The sequence below is a fragment of the Microcaecilia unicolor genome, chromosome 4 (assembly GCF_901765095.1).
Source record: "Microcaecilia unicolor chromosome 4, aMicUni1.1, whole genome shotgun sequence".
NCBI lineage: Eukaryota > Metazoa > Chordata > Amphibia > Gymnophiona > Siphonopidae > Microcaecilia > Microcaecilia unicolor.
Genome location: NC_044034.1, coordinates 355,742,987 through 355,764,547, shown reverse-complemented (window position 1 = coordinate 355,764,547; position 21,561 = coordinate 355,742,987). Strand labels below are relative to the sequence as shown.

The 21,561-nt window shown below is 42.9% G+C and overlaps 1 protein-coding gene across 1 annotated transcript in view; it reads right to left on the bottom strand.

Annotated features, from left to right (window-relative positions):
• Positions 1 to 21,561, bottom strand: part of BCLAF3 (BCLAF1 and THRAP3 family member 3) — a 127,522-nt gene that overhangs the window by 10,126 nt on the left and 95,835 nt on the right. Inside the window, exon 12 of the mRNA XM_030202266.1 lies at positions 19,160 to 19,256. Coding sequence (XP_030058126.1) covers positions 19,160 to 19,256 — 97 coding nt within the window. The remainder of the gene's footprint in view (positions 1 to 19,159; positions 19,257 to 21,561) is intronic.

Sequence of the window (21,561 nt, the reverse complement as noted above, 5' to 3'; positions counted from 1 at the left end):
TAGATTTTATTTGATAAGAACAAGGCAACCCTTAAGCTCCTTTTAGTAGCATTATATGATCATACTGAGATACTAAAGCGATTTGATGATGACATTTTGAACAGCCTGGAAGCAATTAATGCTTACTTAGGAAGCCCACTGAATAGTGAGTTAGCATAATGCAATCTACTCAGGACTAATGCAAGAACCAACATACATAAAGGTGGTTTACTGGCAAAAAAGGTCAAATTGATCTAGTCAACCAAAGTGATCCAAAGTTCTCCGACTTGTATTCCCTCCCACCCTGCCCCTCACCCACCCAACTCCAGCTTTCATTTCCTAAATAACACTCCCAATACACCATTTAACACCTGAAAAAGAGATCTAATTGCATAACTCCATGTGGAAACTGAAAAGAATTAAACCATTCTTTCCGAGATCTGTCTTCCGCAGCCTAGTGCAATCACTTGTACTCAGTCATCTAGACTACTGCAACTCGCTATACGCAGGCTGCAAAGAACAAATACTGAGGAAACTTGAAACAGCCCAGAACACAGCAGCCAGACTCATTTTCGGAAAACCAAAATACGAAAGTGCAAAACCTTTGCGTGAGAAATTACACTGGCTCCTACTCAAGGAACGTATCACCTTTAAAGTATGCACCTTAGTGCACAAAATCATTCACGGTGAAGCCCCTGCATACATGTCTGAGTTAATAGACCTGCCACCCAGAAATGCTAAAAGATCATCCCGAACTTTCCTCAATCTCCACTTCCCTAAGTGCAAAGGCATAAAATACAAAGTAATGCACGCCTCAACCTTCTCTTATATAAGCACGCAATTCTGGAATACATTACCACGTAACCTGAAAACGATCTACGAACTAACCAACTTCCGCAAACTATTGAAAACTCATCTCTTTGAGAAAATCTACGGCAAGACTCAAAACACATAAAGTCCATACACATCAATATAAATACACCAATACACTTCTCCTAAATTTCTCTTCTCATACTTTCACCACACTTTATAATTTACCCAGAGATAAAACTGTTACACCCAAACGTTCTCTGGCTACTGTTCTATCGTCCTATCATTCCCCATTGCTACATTCTATTGTTATATCCCCAAATGATATTATGAACTGACTGTCTACCCTAAACCCTCACAATGTAACCCACAATCGTATTGTAACAAATTGTACTTCCATCATTCACAATATATTGTAAGCCACACTGAACCCGCAAAAAGGTGGGAAAATGTGGGATACAAATGCAATAAATAAATAAATAAATAAATAAATAAACCCTAGCTGACTGGAATTTATTATCATAGTTCATAGAAGGCAAAAGTAGAGACTAATAGACGATTCACCACTGGAGACGTGAGTCCAACAGTCTTTATTATATCAGAGATAACGACCCGACACAGGCCGTGTTTCGACGCTAAAAAGCGTCTGCATCAGGGGTCAATAAATACACCAAGTAATGAATGCAAAACGAAGAGTCCTACTTGTATATGTGTTGTCAACTCACTGATCACGTAGCACCAAACAGAATATGCTGGATACAAACTATCAGAGCAGAAAGACTGGGCATCCAAATGGCAGATGAAATTTAATGTGGGCAAATGCAAAGTGATGCACACTGGGGAAGAATAATCCAACTCATAGTTACCTGAGTCAGCTCTCAAGAAAAGATCTAGGTGTCACTGTACACAACACGCTGAAATCTTCTGCCCATGAATGCATCAGATTTGCTGGAATCATCATTAGAACATGTGGACACACATGCATAGGCACCCCGTTTAAGAGGCTTGGGAAGCCCAACCGTGATCTTCCCCTGGCTACTACCCCCACAAACGAAGGGCTGACTGGCGCAGCAGCCAGGCAGCTCTTGGACGGTCTCTCCGCTCCTTCCCTCCCTCAACTCCCCGATCGACAGCCCTCCTCTCCGTTCTTCCACCACCCCCCCCCTGCGCACGGGCAGGGGGGTGGAGAATGGTTGGACATGGATGGATGAATGGAGGGGGCAGGGGAGAGAGGAAATTTGCTGGATATGGGTGGATGGAGGAGAGGGCAGGGGAGAATGGAGAGTTGCTGGACGGATGGATGGAGGGGAAGGAAGTCAAAGATGCACATGGAGGGGAGGGAAGAGAGGAGAAATGCTGGACATGGATGGAGGGAAGGGAAGACAGAGGAAGTAGATGCACATGGACAGAGGGGAGGGGAGTGAGGAGAAATGTTGGATATGGATGGAGGGGAAATTGCTGAATTTAAGGGATGGATCGGAACACTCTGAGGGCAGATGCTGAAACTGGAGAAAGAATAGGGACAGGGCTACAGATGGTAGACAGAACGCATAAGGACACAGGAGGATGGTAAACATGGTGAGAGAAAAAAATATCAAATGGAAAGAAGACACTGCATAAAACAGAAGCCACTGGGACAAAAGCGAATAGAAAAACTAAATGATCAGACAACAAAGTAGTTAGTGGGGTTCCCCAGGGGTCTGTGCTGGGACCACTGCTTTTTAATATATTTATAAATGACCTAGAGATGGAAGCAATTAGTGAGGTAATTAAATTTGCTGATGGCACAAAGTTATTCAAAGTCGTTAAATCACAGGAGGATTGTGAAAAATTACAAGCGGACCTTATGAGACTGGGTGTCTAAATGGCAGATGACGTTTAATGTGAGCAAGTGCAAAGTGATGCATGTGGGAATGAGGAACCCAGACTATAGCTACGTAATGTGAGGTTCCACGTTAGGAGTCACGGACCAAGAAAGAGATCTAGGTGTCGTCATTGATGATACGTTGAAACCTTCTGCTCAGTGTGCTGCTGCGGCTAAGAAAGCAAATAGAATGTTAGGTATTAATAGGAAAGGAATGAAAAACAAAAATGAGGATGCTATAATGCCTTTGTATGCGACCGCACCTCAAATATTGTGTTCAATTCTGGTCGCCGCATCTCAAAAAAGATATAGTGGAATTAGAAAAGGTGCAGAGAAGGGCGATGAAAATGATAGCGGGGATGGGACGACTTCCCTATGAGGAAAGGCTAAAGCGGCTAGGGCTCTTCAGCTTGGAGAAAAGGCGGCTGAGGGGAGATATGATAGAGGTCTATAAAATAATGAGTGGAGTTGAACAGGTAGATGTAAAGCGTCTGTTCACGCTTTCCAAAAATACTAGGACTAGGGGGCATGCGATGAAGCTACAATGTAGTAAATTTAAACGAATCTGAGAAAATATTTCTTCACTCAACGTGTAATTAAACTCTGGAATTCGTTGCCAGAGAATATGGTAAAGGCGGTTAGCTTAGCGGAGTTTAAAAAAGGTTTGGACGGCTTCCTAAAGGAAAAGTCCATAGACCGTTATTAAATGGACTTGGGGAAAACCCACTATTTCTGGGATAAGCAGTATAATATGTTTTGTACATTTTTGGGATCTTGCCAGGTATTTGTGACCTGGATTGGCCACTGTTGGAAACAGGATGCTGGGCTCGATGGACCTTTGGTCTTTCCCAGTATGGCAATACTTATGTACTTATGTAAAGGTAGAAAAAAAAAGTATTTTATTCAGAATTTATTAATTGGAATGTGTCAGCTTTTGGAAATGTGCATTTGTGATATTTTGCATGTAAGTTTCAATTTTTCTAGTATTGCTGCATGCCGAGTGTGACTTCTTGAAGTAACTTTCCAGTTCAGTATTTTGCCTTCATATCTGTTGTGTCATGTGTTTTTCATGTGTGATCAAGGGTGCAATATTTGCAGCCCTTGTTTTGTTTTTTCACTAGGTTGTGTACTGGTATTTTAGAGCCCGCTGTAATTACAGTGCTGCCTTTCCATGCATAAGATTGTAGCTCGTCCTATCCTTGGAATTAGTGCTGTTATGGTTTGGTAAGGTTATGAGTGTGTTTTTGCACAAATTTGTGTATAGTGTTTTGCAGTGGAGAGATTGTGTGTTGGCCTTACTGAGGTGGCACCAAAACATCAGAAAGGGTGTAGAGCCTAAATCATGACACACTACCTCTTGAAGGATCTACATATGGTCGTTAATAAAAGGAGCTCATTGTGAACACTATCCACCCTAAAAGGGTGTTTTGTGGCTGTACATGAGAATTGTGATATTATGATCTCTTGTTTCATATTGTTGACGGTCTACATTTTCTGTATGGGTGGTATATTGGTGTATTAGGGTCTGCCCAGTGTAATATTTATGGTACAGTAAGGTTCCGAGTGTGTTTTTGCACAAATTTGTGCATAGTGTTTTGCAGTTGAGCGATTGTGGCTAGTATATGCTTTGAGCAACCACTTTATTCTTTGACATATGATACATATCTAATATCTAAATTTACTAAAAGGTATTAATTTGATTATTTTTTTTTTTTCTGTGTGTTGTCAGACAATTATAGATATAAGCTCTACCCCTGGCCCCACCCCCTTTAGCCTCCCCAAACAGTTGGGCCACCAACCGCCTATGCACACATGCAACTCTGCTTGTGATCTTGAAATGGATAGAAATCATGTATCGACTTTATATTTTCAATATAGATCTGAAATGTTTTATGGTCAGTAGATTTGGTGTTTTCCGGATATCTCTAGAGAGATACAGGATCGACATAAGCAGTTCCTTACTCTCTGTAATAAAGCAATACAGAATGGTGGGATTTGTTTGTTAAATGTTTGGTGAAGATTAATAGTGATTCAAGCTAGAACGAGGAAGGTCACTTGAAGTAGGGCAAAGCAGTAATTACTCTAGCTCCTTCTTTTCTTAAGTTATGACTAGTTTGTGATAATATCTCTCTCTGATTTTTCCGCTGTCTCTTAAACTGCACTGGGGACTAAGAGGCTAGTATAATTTTTATTTTAAGTATCTGTATTTTGATTTTGCAGTGGCAGCCAAAAAAAAAAAAAAATCAAACAGGATGCTAGGAATCAGGAAAAGGATGAAAAAGCCAAGAATATTATGCCTCTGAATTGCTCTATGGTGTGACCTCAACTTGAGTATTGCGTTCAATTCTGTTTGTTGTATCTCAAAAAAAGACAGTGGAATTAGAAAAGGTTCAAAGAAGAGCAACCAAAATGATAAAGAAAATGGAACTCCTTCCATATGAGGAAAAGCTAAAGAGGTTAGGGCTTCAGTTTGGAAAAGAGATGGCTGAGGGGGGGATACAACTGAGGTCTACAAAATCCTGAGTGATTTATAATGGGTAGAAGTGAATCGATTTTTCACACTTTCAAAAAGTATAAAGACTAGGGTACACTCAATGAAATTACATGGAAATACGTTAAAAACAAATAGGAGGAAAATTTTTTCAAAGAATAGTTTAAGCTCTGAAACTCATTGTCGGAGGATGTGGTAACAGTGGCTAATGATTCTGGTTTTAAGAAAGGTTTGGACAAGTTCCTGGAGGAAAAGTCCTTAGTCTGTTATTGAGATGGGCATTGCTTGCCAAGGAATTGATAGCATAGAAAGTTGCTACTAACTGGGTTTCTGCCAGGTACTTGTGACCGGGACTGACCACTGTTGGAAGCAGGATACCGGACTAGATGGACCATTGGTCTGACCCTGTATGGCTATTCTAATGTTCTTAAACTATACCTTAATGCGTTACGGTAGGCTCTGGTGGATTGCAACCTGCCACACAGAGGCATCTGCCCTACCAAGAGATTTCCCTGCAAAATTCGTTTGTAGCATTAGAATGTTAGGATACTCAAGAAACCAGAACCAAAGTGAAGCTAGAGTTCAACAGACATCTCAAAAGCAAAAGGTTTTGCTGTTTGGGGACACCATTATCTGAGGCATTACATTGGAAGCAGATTCCGTGGGTCCCAACAAAATACTATGCCTTCCAGACTCCTCAGCTAGAAGAAATACAAACCAAATACTGAGTGTGATTAGAGAAGAGCGTAAAGATTCTAAAGCTGATATCGTAATACACATGGGAACAAATGACCTGTCCAAGGATAGCATACCTTCCAGAAGCTAGGGGAAGGGTTAAGTTCATTGGTAAGGACTGTGGTTTTTCTGAAATACTGCCTGCCTATGGAAAGGGTAAGGAAAGACTACAAAATACAGAGAATTTCAATACATGGCTCAAAACCTGGTGCTAAAAAGATGATTTTAAATACATAGGAGGATGGAGTAATATATGGAAAAATGAAAGACTGTTTTGTAATGATGGGCTACATCTTTTTGACATAGGAAAAAGGATCCTTAGGGAGAAATACAGGCAATACATTTCTAGACATTTAAACTAAAAAGTGGGGGTGCTAAATGAAAACAGACGAACTTCGGAAGTCACCCTCACCAAATCCAACAACAAAAGAGTAACAGCAGTCAAGAAAGAATTCAAACAAATCATCTTAGCAACTCATCAGCAAGAAAGTAGATGGGGAGACTAGGCAGAAGGACAGACAGACGGTGAGAAAAACAGTAAGTAACTAGAAAGGTATATGCACAAATACTCGCTGTCTATGCAACAAAGTTCATGAGCTGCAAGCCCTGATGTTACAGGCAGATTTGGATATTGTTTCTATTACAGAGACGTGGATCAATGATGCCAATGAATGGAATGCAAATATACCAGGGCCAGTGGCGTACGGGGGGGGGGGGGGGTGTCCGCCCCGGGTGCACACCGCTGGGGGGTGCCGCGGCGCGCGCCTGCTGCGAGAGTTCGCTAACTTCTCTCATTCGCTGCAGCTCCCTCTGCCCCGGAACAGGTTATTCCACTAGCAACATTCCATGTAGAAGGCTGCACAGGCTTCTGTTTCTGTGAGTCTGACGTCCTGCACGTACGTGCAGGACGTCAGACTCACAGAAGCAGAAGCCTGCGCGGCCACATTGGTGATCATGGAATGTTGCTAGTGGAATAGCAACATTCCATGTAGAATTTCAAATAGTAGCCACAGTGGAGGAGTGGCCTAGTGGTTAGGGTGGTGGACTTTGGTCCTGAGTTCGATTCCCACTTCAGGCACAGGCAGCTCCTTGTGACTCTGGGCAAGTCACTTAACCCTCCATTGCCCCATGTAAGCTGCATTGAGCCTGCCATGAGTGGGAAAGCACAGGGTACAAATGTAACAAAAATAAAATAGATACTATTGGAGATTCTACATGGAATGTTGCTATTCCACTAGCAACATTCCATGTAGAAGGCTGCACAGGCTTCTGTTTCTGTGAGTCTGAAGTCCTGCGTCAGACTCACATAAGCAGAAGCCTGCGCGGCCACATGGTTAGGGTGGCGGACTTTGGTCCTGGGGAACTGAGTTCGATTCCCACTTCAGGCACAGGCAGCTCTCCTTGTGACTCTTGGCAAGTCACTTAACCCGCCATTGCCCCATGTAAGCCGCATTGAGCCTGCCATGAGTGGGAAAGCGCGGGGTACAAATGTAACAAAAAAAAAAAATGGGGGAGTACCTGAACAAAGAGCTGATAGGATGGAAGGGCATAACAGCAGTAGTGAGATGTGGAACAAACTGAAAGGAGTAATAAAATCAGCAACAGATTTTTATATAAGGAAGGCAAACAAGAACAAGCGAACCAGGAAGCCAATATAGTTCACCAAATAAGTGGCTGACAAAATAAAGGCAAAAGAGGTGGTGTTCACAAAATATAAAAGAGGAGGAACACAGAAGAGATTACCGGATAAAACTGAAAAAAAAGTGGAGAGAGAAATATGGCTGGCAAAGGCCCTGGCAGAAGAATAAATGGCTAAAACCAAAGGGTGACAACACTTTTTTCAGGTATGTTAGTGAACGGAGGAAGGCTAGAAAATGAATTGTGAGACTAAGATGCTATAAACTGCTATGTGGAAAGTGATGAGGAAAAACCAGATGTGTAACAGATACTTTTGTCTTCACCAAAGAAAATCATGAGTTAATATGAAAATGAAGTTGATATAATATTTATGAACCACTTGAAAAGCTGAAAGTGGACAAAGCCATGGAGCCAGATGGGGTCATCTCAGAATCTTGAGAGTACTTGGAGAAGTTCTGCCGGGTCTCTCAAAGATTTGTTTAATAAATCCTTGGAGATAGGAGACAGAGAAGTGGGAAACTATAGGCCAGTAACCCTTACTTCAGTGGTTGGAATGGTAACGGAGGTGTTGCTGTAAAATTGTAAGACAATGTATTGTACCGTGTGATAATGCTTTTATGATATGTCATTCTTTTACAGGCAGTATTCTAAATATTTCTTCCTAGGGACCTTGCACCAGCATCACATCAGCTTTATTAATCCCAGACACTTCAATCATCCAAATTTTTCAAACACTTCACAATTCTCCAGAATATTTATACAACTTAGAGCCGTAGCGAGGGGAGCTGACACCTGGGGCGGGTCGCCGCTGCGCAACCCCCCCCCCCCCCCGGAGCGCATACCTCCCTCCCCCCCCCCCCCGGAGCGCATACCCGCGGCGAGGGACGGGCGGGAGGGCCGATCCGCCCCGACTGCACGTTGCTGGGGTGTGTCGGCTCCGCACTGGTTCACTGCTCTCTCTGTCCCGGAACAGGAAGTAACCTGTTCCGGGGCAGAAAGGGCAGTGCACCAGTGCGGAGCTGACACCCCCCAGCAGCGTGCACCCGGGGCAGACCGCCCCCCCCCCCCCCCCCTTCCTACGCCACTGATACAACTCTTGCCTCAGTAGTGCATAATTGTCCCACAATGATTTTTGGGCAATACTAACAGCACTCACTTCTTCATCGGCATAAATACTTTTGTTATTAATATATTCAAAGTACTTAACTTTAATATTTTCAGACTGTAAATCACTTGATGGCCTTGCCTTAAGTGATTCATCAAATAAATGCAACCTTGAAACTTGAAAGGACAATGAGTTTCCTGGAATACAACGGGGCAAGGGCATAGCCAGACACCCAATTTTGGGTGGGCCTGGCCCCAAGATGGGTGGGCCAAAAAATCCCACCCCATCCCACAGGTGATTTCCTCTCGCCTTCTCTCACCTGCATGCTATATGGTCTCTCAAAACATCCCCTTTGTCCCACATACCTTTTAAATAGCAGATTTTCACCAGCAGCGAGCAGCAACTAATACACACTGCTCATGTTGGCCCCACAGCCTTCCCACTGACACAACTTCCTGTTTCCGCATAGGCAGGAATACGTCAGAGGGAAGGCTGTGGGGCCGGTGTGAGTAGTATGTATCAGCTGCTGCTCGCTGCAGGCGAAGATCTGCTATTTACAAGGTATGCAGGAGGGACAGTTGTTGGGAGTTTTCAGCTGGTGGGACTTGGGAATCCCTGCCAGCCACATCATAGGTGTGCTGCTACTGGGTGGGCCTGGGCCCACTCAAGCCCACCCTTGGCTACGCCACTGCAACGGGGTTACAAGATCAGAGGCAACATGGTTTTTCCAAAGGAAAATAATGCCAATCAAAACTGATCAATTTCTTTGATTTGGTGACCAGAGAATTGGATAGTAGACATGCACTGGATGTAGTCTACTTGGATTTCTTTGATACAGTCTCTCATAGGAGGCTCAAAAGTCAGCAAGCTAAAGTTAGGACAAAGTGGCGAACTGGATTAAGAACTGGTTGACTGACAGATAGCAGAGGGTGGTGGTAAATGGAGTCTACTCAGAGGATAGAAATGTAAGTAGTGGAGTGCCTCAGGGAAAGGTACTGGGGCCCATTCTATTCAATATATTTATGAGCGACATTGCTGAAGAGTTAGAAGGAAAAAGGTTTGCCTGAGATCTACAAAAATTAGAAGAATGACTAAATGCTTGGCAGTTAAAATTTAATGCAAAGTGATACACTTGGGGTATAGAAATCTAAAAGAGCAGGGGGTGAAAGACTGACACACATGGATCAGGACAGAGACCTTGGGGTGATCGTGTACAAGGATCTCAAGGTAGCCAAACAATGTGACAAGGCGGTGGCTGTTTCCCCAAAGAATGCTAGGCTGCATAGAGAGGCATAACCAGCAGAAGAAAGGAGGAGGTGATGTCCCTACATAAGTCATTGGTAAGGCCCCACTTGGAATACTGCTTCCCAGTTTTGTAGGCTTTATCTTAAAGGACAAAAAAAAAAGACAAGGTGGCTCAGAGGACGTTGACAAAAATAGTGAAAGGTTTGTGCCATAAGATGAATGAGAAGAGACTGGAGGACTTGAATATGCATATGCTAAAGGAGAGAGAGAGAGAGAGAGAGAGAGCGAGAGAGATATGATACAGACATTTAAGTACTTGAAAGGTATTAATATTCAAACAAATCTCTTCCAGAGACATAGGGAAAAACTAGAGGACATGAATGGAGGTTGCAGGGAAGTAAGATTTGAGCGTAACATCAGGAAATTCGTTTTCACAGAGAGGGTAATAGACACCTGGAAAGTCCTACCAGGAGAGGTGCTAAGAGTCAAAACCAGCAACAGAATTCAAAAATGCATGGGAAAGACAAAGGGGATGCCTAAATAGAAAGAGGAAGGAAACATGGCTGTTAAGGTGTTATCTTGGGTAAGAGTAGTGGGAACTGAAGCAGATGCTGGACAAACTTCTATAGTCTGTGTCCTGCAAATGGCAAAAGACTGAAAGAAGATTCAGCATCTCCAGCATTGGGGGAATCAAAGCCAATGCTGGACAGACTTCTACAATCTGTGCCCCACAAATGGAAAAAGATAGGTGAAGCTTTGACAACTCCAGTGTTGCAGATCACTTTGTCTTCACATGCTGCAAATGAGGGTGCTGTGCAGCTCAGGGTGGAGAGGAAGACATCTTGACTGGTAAGCTGCTGAATACTGTCAGCAATACTTGGGAGTCTTGGCAGTTCTACAAATTGAAGAGTAGCAAATCTCCTGGACTAGATGGTATTCATCCCAGAGTCCTGATAGAATTGAAAAATGAACTTGCAGAGCTATTGTTAGTAATATGTAATTTATCCTTAAAATAGAGCGTGGTAAAGGAAGATTGGAGGGTGGCCAATGTAACACTGATTTTTAAAAAAGGTTCCAAAGGAGATATGGGAAATTATAGACTGGTGAGTCTGACGTTGGTGACGGGCAAAATGGTAGAGACTATTATAAAGAACAAAATTACAGAGCATATTGAAAAGCATGGATTAATGAGACAAAGCCAACATGGATTTAGTGAAGGGAAATCTTGCCTCAACAATCTATTACACTTCTTTGAAGGGGTGAACAAACAGGAGGATAAAGGTGAACCGGTTGATATTGTGTATCTGGATTTTCAAAAGGCGTTTGACAAAGTATCTCATGAAGGACTCCAGAGGAAATTGGAGAGTCATGGAATAGGAGGTAGTGTCCTATTGTGGATTAAAAACTGGTTAAAAGATAGAAAACAGAGATTAGGGTTAAATGGTCAGTATTCTCAATGGATAAGGGTTGTTAGTGGGGATCCCCAGGGGAACTGGAGTAGTTGAAGAAGAAGGCAGAGCTAAAAAAAAAATAGATAATATATGGTCAAGACCAAGAAAATTATTAAATATGAGCCTTAGGAAAAGATATTTGTTAATGGATGAGTAGAAAACATTAAATCTTGAGAGTGACCATTTAAATGAGTAGGACCTATTTGATGCTGCCTAAGATCCAGGCCCTCCATAAACAAAATAAAACATCTCTCTAGGCAAATATGGAATTTCAAAATAGATATTAAAATCATCTATAATACACATGTAAGAATAATGTGAGAACATGTCCCTGATCACCTGAAATACTGTGTTCCATGATTCTGGAAGCATATGTGGAGGGTAGTATAAAAGTGCTTTTTTTTTTTTGTAACAAAAAGGATTACTACATACCTATTGACATCCTTGACATGAGAATTTGAGATCATAAGGATCTGGAGGCTTTCAGCATTTCACTCAATGTGACAAATGCTGACATTTTTAAATGCAAACTTCCTCCTCCCTTCCCCATCAAAATTTCTATACTAGTACATAAGTACATAAGTAGTGCCATACTGGGAAAGACCAAAGGTCCATCTAGCCCAGCATCCTGTCACCGACAGTGGCCAATCCAGGTCAAGGGCACCTGGCACGCTCCCCAAACGTAAAAACATTCCAGACAAGTTATACCTAAAAATGAGGAATTTTTCCAGTCCATTTAATAGCGGTCTATGGACTTGTCCTTTAGGAATCTATCTAACCCCTTTTTAAACTCCGTCAAGCTAACCGCCCGTACCACGTTCTCCGGCAATGAATTCCAGAGTCTAATTACACGTTGGGTGAAGAAAAATTTTCTCCGATTCGTTTTAAATTTACCACACTGTAGCTTCAACTCATGCCCTCTAGTCCTAGTATTTTTGGATAGCGTGAACAGTCGCTTCACATCCACCCGATCCATTCCACTCATTATTTTATACACTTCTATCATATCTCCCCTCAGCCGTCTCTTCTCCAAGCTGAAAAGCCCTAGCCTTCTCAGCCTCTCTTCATAGGAAAGTCGTCCCATCCCCACTATCATTTTCGTCGCCCTTCGCTGTACCTTTTCCAATTCTACTATATCTTTTTTGAGATACGGAGGTAAATGACTAAAAATATAGTGGTCACACCCAGGGCCACACAATTAACAAAATCCCTCAAAAAGTAAAACAGATTTTATGCTGCTTATTCTAGAAATAAGCAGTGGATTTCCCCAAGTCCATCTTAATAATGGCTTATAGGCTTTTATTTTAGGAAATAGTCCAAACCATTTTTCAACCCTGCTAAGCTAATACAAACTGCACACTGAGCAAAGGGTCTCAACATATCAACGACACCTAGATCTTCTTCCTGGGCAGCGACTACTGATGTGGAACCTTCCATCATGTAGCTGTAGTTTGGGTTCCTCTATATGCGTCACTTTGCACTTGCTCACATTAAATGTCATCTGACATTTGCAGGCCCAGTCTCCCAATCTTGTAAGGTCTTCTTGCAATTTTTCACAATCCTATTGCGATTTAACAACTTTGATTAACTTTGGGGGTCTCATACTGGGCTTAACAATGGGGCTTGTCCATCTGAGGAACCCCTGCACCTGTCCCAGACAAAACAGCAGCTGTTCTCACCAACAGACAGATGAACAAAAGCCCAGCGCTGTTCCAAACAGCGATCTAAAAATAGCGCTAGAACAGTGCTGGGCGTTATTAGAACTATGATCAGAGATAATTGTATGCAAATTTAAGCACGCAATTATCCAATACGACAATAATCCACACGACAATCCACTCAATTAAGATAACTCATCTACTATAACTACCTAAATCACTCCTCTCCTTCTTCTACCCTAATTTAACCTCTACACAACATTAAATGTATATGTCACCTTGCAATGTCAATGTTAACAAAACTCTGTAAGCCACATTGAGCCTGCAAATAGGTGGGATAATGTGGGATACAAATGAAAATAATAATAATAATCTCTGATCATGGGGCAGAAGTGCGGGAGAATTGTGCCTAAGCGTGCGCTTTGCAGAATCCTTCTGCACTTGTTTGACAGGTCTGGGCTGTCAAAAGCCCAAACCTGTCAAACACAGGGGCTGGAGGTTCATAGGACCACCAGACCCCAACTACCCCTACCCCGAGCAAGGCAAAACGGGGGCTGGAGGTCCAGCGGACCTCCGGTTCCCCCCCCCCCCCCATGTTCAGGGAGGGCTGGAGATCCAGTGGGTCTCCAGCCCCCTCTAACTCCCCTCAGCATTTACAAAAAAGTCCCTGGTGGTCCAGTGGGCGACCAACCCCTCCCCTCCCGAGCGACAGGGGGGCTGGAGATCCGCTGGACCTCCGTCCCCATGACACCCCCCCCCCCAACATAGTTCAGAGGGCTGAAGATCCAGCCCCCCTCTAACCCCCCAGCATTGGTAACGGTCCACAGTGGTCTAGTGTCAATCTGCCTCTCCCTACCAACCCCTCTACCTTGGGTTGGAGGAGGGAGGTAGCCTGCCTCCCTCCTCTTCCTTCGACGTTGCAAAATGCCGGCGCCTGACCTCTCTGGGACCATGAGTTCCTCATACTAGGGTTGCTTTTGGCTCTGCTACTGAAGTGTCCCCTGGGACTATGCATCTCTCCATCTGCTCACAACTGGCATTGGCTGCTAGTACCAACACAGGAGTAGCAGTTGTCACAGGGTGCACAGCACCAGGCGTACTTGGCCTGTGCTTCATGTTGTACAGCAAGTCTCAATGGACCCACTTACAAAAGCAGAGAATGAGACTTCCCCCTCTGTCAGGAAACTAAGGTATCCCACCATCTATGAAGCTGCTGTTTAAATTCTTTACAGTCTGACTTGCCGAACTGCACCAAAGATCACCTCTATTCTTTTTACATAGATACGGCCTCCAAAACTGAACACAATACTTCAGGAGGGGCCTCACCAACGACTTGTACAGTGGCATCAACACCTCCTTTCTTCTGCTGGTCACACCTCTCTCTATAAGGCCTAGAAACCTTCTGGCTATGGCCACCGCCTTGTCACACTGTTTCGTCGCCTTCAGATCTTCAGATACTATCACCCCAAGATCCCTCTCCCTGTCTGTACATATCAGACTCTCACCGCCTAACACATGTCTCCCGTGGATTTCTACTCCCTAAGTACATCACTTTGCATTTCTTCGCATTGAATTTTAATTGCCAAACATTAGACCATTCTTCTAGCTTCTGCAGATCCTTTTTCATGTTTTCCACTCCCTCCGGGGTGTCCACTCTGTTACAGATCTTGGTATCATCCGCAAAAAGGCAAACTTTACCTTTGAAGGGCCCGGCAGGCTTCTTCCTGCCTGCTTCCGGGTCTATCCTCTCCTGCGTGCCTCCCAGGACCTGGATGGCATTTAATATATCATCGTACTAATGCAATCACCTGGGTCCCAACTCCCAGCACAAACAGGAGCAACGCAGGAGAGGACAGAACAAGGTAGCAGACAGAAAGGTGTGGGGGAGTGGGAGTGCAACGCAACAGCAGCCCAGGTGGAGCGGGGGCACGCGCAGCACTCCAGTCTTGCCCCAGGCCTGGCTGTGTCTCTGGGTGGCCCTGTCTCAAGCGGATATGCAACGGTGGCTCCAGGAGCTTAAACTGGATATTGCAGGGGTCCGATTAGATGTGCAGGCAACGCTGGTAGAGATAAAGCAGGATATCCAGGACATTGGGGTTTGTGTGGAGGAGGCCGAGGAGCGGCTTGATACAGTTTGTGCAGATTTGGATGCAGTGCAAAAGCAAAGTGCTATGGAACGGGCTGAACATTTTGACGCAGTAGACGACATGGAGAACCATTCCTGGTGCTCCAGTCTGAGATTTAAAGGCATTCCTGAATCTGACCAATTTTCTAACTGTGAACAGGTGATTCAGGAGTTGTAATCTTTATTTTTACAATCTGAATCCCCCAACTGACCCAGGTGTGGAGACTAACAGTATCAAATTGGTTCGAATACATCGGAGCCTTGGACCTCGGGAAGGTACTGGACCCCGGGATATTACTGCTTGTTTTAATGATTTTGGCTTAAAGGAACAGATTTTGAGGAAAGCTAAGGTATTAAAAGAAGTAGTCTGGAACAATTGCAAGATTGATGTTCCTGATTTGGCTGGTTGCACCTTGCAGAGGAGGCGAGACTTTTGCGCTATGATGCAATATTTACAGCAAGTGGGTTTGCAATACTGCTGGCTTTTTCCATTTGCCCTGCTGCTCACAGTTGGGGGTTTCCAGAAAGATGACCACAGTTAAAGAAGCACGATTGGCTTTGAAAGACCTGGGTTATAGATAACCTCCCAAGCCTGGAGAAGCCCCCTGCAAAATTGGAGCTCTCCAGCTGGTGGCGTCACCTGACAGGTGTCATCTGACCGGCAGAGCTCCCAAAAATCTCCTCCTAGCTTAGGAGAGGGGATAAAACCACACAACCCAAAAAACAACAATTAACAAAAGTCCATATAACGCCGAAAGTAGAAGACCAGAAAATTTAAATAGGATACATTAACACCAGATCTGTAGTAAACAAAACAACAACAACAGACTGGATCACCTCAGAGAAACGATCTACTTTTCATCACTGAAACCTGGATCCATGATCAGAAAGACCCTATCATCTTAAACCTATGTCCCCCAGGTTATAAAATCACCCACTGGACCAGAAAAGAAAAAAAGAGGAGGGGGCATAGCGCTTATATACCGATCTCACCTCACGACTGAAACCACTGCATAATCTATAACTACCCACCTCGAAATAGCCTCAATCAGAATTCACCATAAAACCCTGATCGACCACCTAAATTGCATCCTATTCTATAGACCACCATGTAACTGGAACGAAAGCCAAATGGACTTTATGGACTTCGTTTCAAATATATGTGTATCCATCTCCAATACACTAGTACTAGGAGACATTAACCTTCACCTTGAAGACCCAAGCTCAACCAACGCATGAGAATGCAAGGACTCCCTTCAGTCATGTGACCTTACATGGCCACACATGCAAACAACCCACGTGAAGGGTCATACACTAGTCCTCATCTCATACAAACTATCCACTGATCAGAACTTAACCATAACACAAGCTGGATGGGCAGAAACACCATGGACCGACCATTACAAACTAAATATATTCCTAAAATGGCAAAAAAGGGGCCCTCTCCACACACAACTCATACCTCGAGAGGCCAAATAGAACCAACTACCTTCTGGCAACAGATTTACAAAGACGACTGGACAGCACAAACAGAATCCGTATTTTACCTCTCAGAATGAGACAAACGATGCAGACACATACTAGACGAAATAGCACCATTACAAACAAGAACCTCATGCAGACACAACTCAATACCATGGTTCAATGAAGAACTGAAAAAACTAAAAACACAATCCAGGAAACTGGAACGCGCATGGAAAAAAATAAAAGACGAACACACACAACGCATGGAAACAACTCCAAAGAAAATACAAATACGCAATAAGACAGACCAAAAGATCGTACTATAAAACTAAAATTGGGCCGGACTACAAATATACGAAGAAAATATATAACCTCGTGAATGAACTACTAGACACCACGCTAGTCACCTCAACCAATACCGACATCCCATCTGCTGAAAACCTTGCTAAATATTTCAATGAAAAAATCGTAAACCTACGCAAAACTCTACCTCAGAACAACACGGACATAAAAAACTTCATAAATGGTCTAGACCCAGTGGTGTGCTGGATCCGGCTCGCAAGAGCCGGTTGTTAAATTTTTTAGAATCTTGCGAGCCGGTTGTTCTTCAGGGCGAGCCGGCTCTCCTCCCTCCCTCGAGCTACAGGGTCCCAGGCTCCAAGTCCAGTGTACATACCTGAAGGCAACACCCTGGTGGTCTAGTGGATTCTTCGGGGCAGGCAGGGAAGATCGCCAGTCTTTCCTGCCCGCTGCCGGCGCTGAGCTGAACCTCCCCAGCTGCTGGATTGCTCTTTAAAAATGGCCGCTGAGACTTCCAGCGGCGGCCTTGCGAGAATTCTGCTGAAGTCTTGGAGGTCACCCTTGTAAGTCTCGGCGGCTATTTTGAAGAGCGAAGCCTCAGCGGGAGAGTCAGTGCCGGCAGCGGGCAGGAAAGGCTGGCGATCTTTCCTGCCTGCCCCGAAGAATCCACTGGACCACCAGGGTGTTGCCTTCTTCAGGTATGTACACTGGACTCGGAGCCTAGGACCCTGTAGCTCGGGGGAGGGAGGGAGGGAGGGAGGAAGGAAGGAGAGCCGGCTCGCCCTGAAGAACAAGAGTAAGACTTGTTTTCATATATGGTTGCAGAAGTACAGTGGATATTTGGCCAGGCTCAGACTGTTGCAGTCTACACAGGTATGTGTTGAATTAAATAGGTAATGGAACTTAACTGTTTGATGAAAAGGTTTTAAAAAATATCTGGTGAATGATTGTACCTTCAGCCCAGTTACTACTTTTTTGGAGGGAGGGGGATGCTTAAGGACATTTATCTGATCCCAGCATTAATTTTTCTACGTGATATCATCTAACCATGTTCAAGTCTTGGTTTATGTATGACATGATTTTTTATTTTTAAGTTTTGATATTTAGACATGGAATTGATTTTTTTTGATTACTTACTTTACCCTTTTTCTGGTGTTACACCTAAAACCTTTCTATCAAATTGCAAAAGCAATACATGAGAGTGCATGAACCAAAATAGGATTTATTTGATTAGAAAATCATCAAAATATCTTCACACGTTATGAGATCAGGTGCTCAACGGAAGTTTCTATTTATTTACTTATTTAAGGCATTTTATCCCACATTAAATATGAATTAGATTGGAAACCGGGAGCATTTAATTTTTTTTCCCTGGAGAGAATAATGCATTGCCCCCCCCCCCCCCAAAAGGCTCTCTCCCTGGCTATAGCCAGCGCTGCAATTTGGGGGGGGGGTGGGGCGCAGATATGGACAGGGGGGGTGCAGAGGTGGACCGGGGAGAGAGCCTGTTAAAAATTTACCAGCACACCACTGTCTAGACCCAAACCCCCCTGGCGAATACCCTGCTGACCGAATATGGTCAATCTTCGCCCTCCTCAGCACCAACCCAGTTACTCAGGCGATCAAAACAGCCACTGTCAACTGGACACCTGCCCCAGCTACCTACTACAATCCGCCCCTCACCGTTTCATAACAGATCTCACTTCCCACTTAAACTTCATACTCCAACAGGGTAAATGGACACATCTACGGCTGATGCTTCGGAACTTGTGTGTGTGTGTGGTGGGGGGGGGGGGGGGGTATTGCTCTATGTGTTTTTGGGGTTGGGAGAACAACAGAGCAGAATTATTACATGTGCACACCTCTATCTAATGCATAAAAAAGAAAAAAAAAATGTAGATTTCAACAAAAATGCAAGAAGATCTAAAAATTAGACAAAAGGAAGAAGCCTTCAGACAAATTTAGCATGCATTACCGATTTCAAAGATTAGGAACCAATCAGCTAGTACATGTTTAAGCAGACCATTTGAATTAAGCTTGCAGTAATAAATCGCACGTGAGTGCACAAGGTTGCTTTGTTTTGTAATTTCATCCAAGTGTGGCTGTCAATTTCAAGGACTTGTCATGATGCCAATATATTTCTACTGATATTTACTAGAGTGGCTTCTGACTGATAATTCCAAAATTATCTCCCAAACATACACCCTATACAGAAACAAAAAAGAGTGACGAGACAATACAGCCCATTTACGTCAACTGCTGTGTATAACTTGGTATATGTGCGCCAGTCCTTACCTTAAAAGGTCTCTTATTGGTTCTTGGATGATCAAAGTCTTCTTCAAATTGTCTTTTATGAGTACAGGCATTTGTATTTTCACCATGAGAAAAGCTCTAAATGATAAAAAAAAACACACAGAAAAGAACTTTCATATACGTATATTATTTTTTTGTTTGTAAACTGTCACAGGTTGATTGAGATGATGCATAAATGTAATAAATAATATTCACCATATAGAAAATTCTTTCCCTTGTACTATTCATTTGGAAATCATACATGCTCCTCTGAATTTTCCCACACGTGCTCTTTGCACACTCTCTTTTTAAGATCGACAAAATTACTGATGTAAAATTTGTACCTCATATTTTTATCTTTTTTTTTTTTGCTATAATTAGCAAGCACCACCTACTTCACAAAAAGTAACAAAAATAACTCAGCAAATAATAAATTCTATCTACTCAGCACACCAGCTGGGAAGGAAAGACTTTGCTAGCAACTATCTAAAGTTTTTAATACCCTCACTTCTGTGTCTTCATAAATAATACCCAGGGTTCAAATACCTTCAAATGATTTAGTCAATTATTTCTCAACTAAAATTGAATGGTTTCAGGCATATTTCCCACCATTTACTTTGTCCGACAGTTAGAGTTCAGTTTACTACCTGGACATCCTTTAATATTCCCTTTTTAGAATCTTTTACCAAAATAGTAATAGTAAAACACCTTCAAAGTACTTTTTATTCTTTGGATCCTATTCCTTCAAACTGGCTAAAATTACCATCTATAGGTTTGTTTCCATGTCTTTATTCTTATCAATAGTTTGACGTCTAGTAAATTTCCACTCCCGCTGAAGTTTGCCCTTATCAAGCCCATTCTGAAAAAGTCAGATCTTGATCCTATGAAGGCCAAAAATTATCGACCAGACTCAAATTTGCTTTGTCTTTCTAAAGCTGTGGAGGTCAGTAGTTTTGGATCAGCTTTTTATCTACACTGAGTCCATTAATGTTTTACACCCTTGTCAATTTGGATTTTGTGTCAGCTTTAGTACAGAAACAGTGCTTTCTGCCTTGTTAAATTAATTACATAGTAATTTGGAAAGGGAAAAAATTGCACTATTAGTCTCTCTTGATCTGTCAGCAGCATTTGATCTTATCAAACACGATCTTATTTTACATCGTCTTTCTTCTCTAGGTATCTCTCATATAGTTCTGGATTGGTTTGCTTCTTTTCTTCAATAACAATCTTTTCAGGCGGTTCAGTCTTCTACCTCAACCCTTTTCCCTTTGATATGTGGCGTCTTCTCAGGGATCCGTGCTTTCTCCAACACTTTTTTTTATGTTTAAATATTTTTTATTCAGTCAGTCATCAACAATTTCAATGTACAAGGTAGCAAATACTCAATTAGTACTAGCTACTGGTCTTTTATTGGATTCATTTCAAAACTTTGCTCTTGGAATTCAAATCCTTTCGCCAGGGCACACCTTTACACCCTATCATCACTGATCATTCCATACTCCTAGTTACGTTCCATCAATGACCATCATATGGTTTTTACCAGGACCCTGTTTAGCACAAAAGAAAACTGAGCACCACCACAGTGGGTTTTTTTTTTCTTTATAGCCCCTTATCTGTGGAACTCTATGCCATTATTCATATGCAGTGAAACCAATCCCAAGAAATTTAAGGTACTTTTAAAGGCATGGTTGTTCCAGCAGGCATATTCCAGTGAGTGAGGCACCTCTTTTGGGTGCTGGAACCTGGGAAGGAATGTGTGCAATTACCAGTTTTATTGGACACTATTTTTAATAGCATAACGTTCTTGTATGTATGTTTTACTTTCCTGTCTGATTATTGTAGTTCTTTTGATTTTATTTGTGAACCGCTTTGGTCTGTCAGGTAAAGTGGTATATCAATCCATGACTAAACAAATACATAAGCACAACATACAATGACCAAAAAGACCGATTTTTCTACTACACCCCCCCCCCCCCACTACCTCAGACACACCACCTGATCCCCCTATATAAAGACAGGAACTCTGAATATGATAAATAAATTCTGTCTTGAAAAGAATAAAGAAATAAAGAAGTGCCTCTCCGCTACGGAGAGTTGCAGAGGAGAGGTCTTGATAAATTTCTATCTTTTCACTCAAATACTGCAAAGACCCTTTTCTGCGTGCTGCTGTTAAGAGATAATCTTTCAACAAAAAATGATGGACACACATAGTTATGTCTGAGTGCTACAGTCTGTTTGGGGCTGAGGGCCTCATGCGCTCTCTTGATCTTCAGCAGGAAGGTCAGGGAGATCACCAAGAATAGTTGCACACACAGGTCAGGGGGATCACCAAGAATAATTGCACATACAGAACGCACTAGTTTCAATTTTCTACACCATCACGTTTGGCAACGCCCCTTGTAGG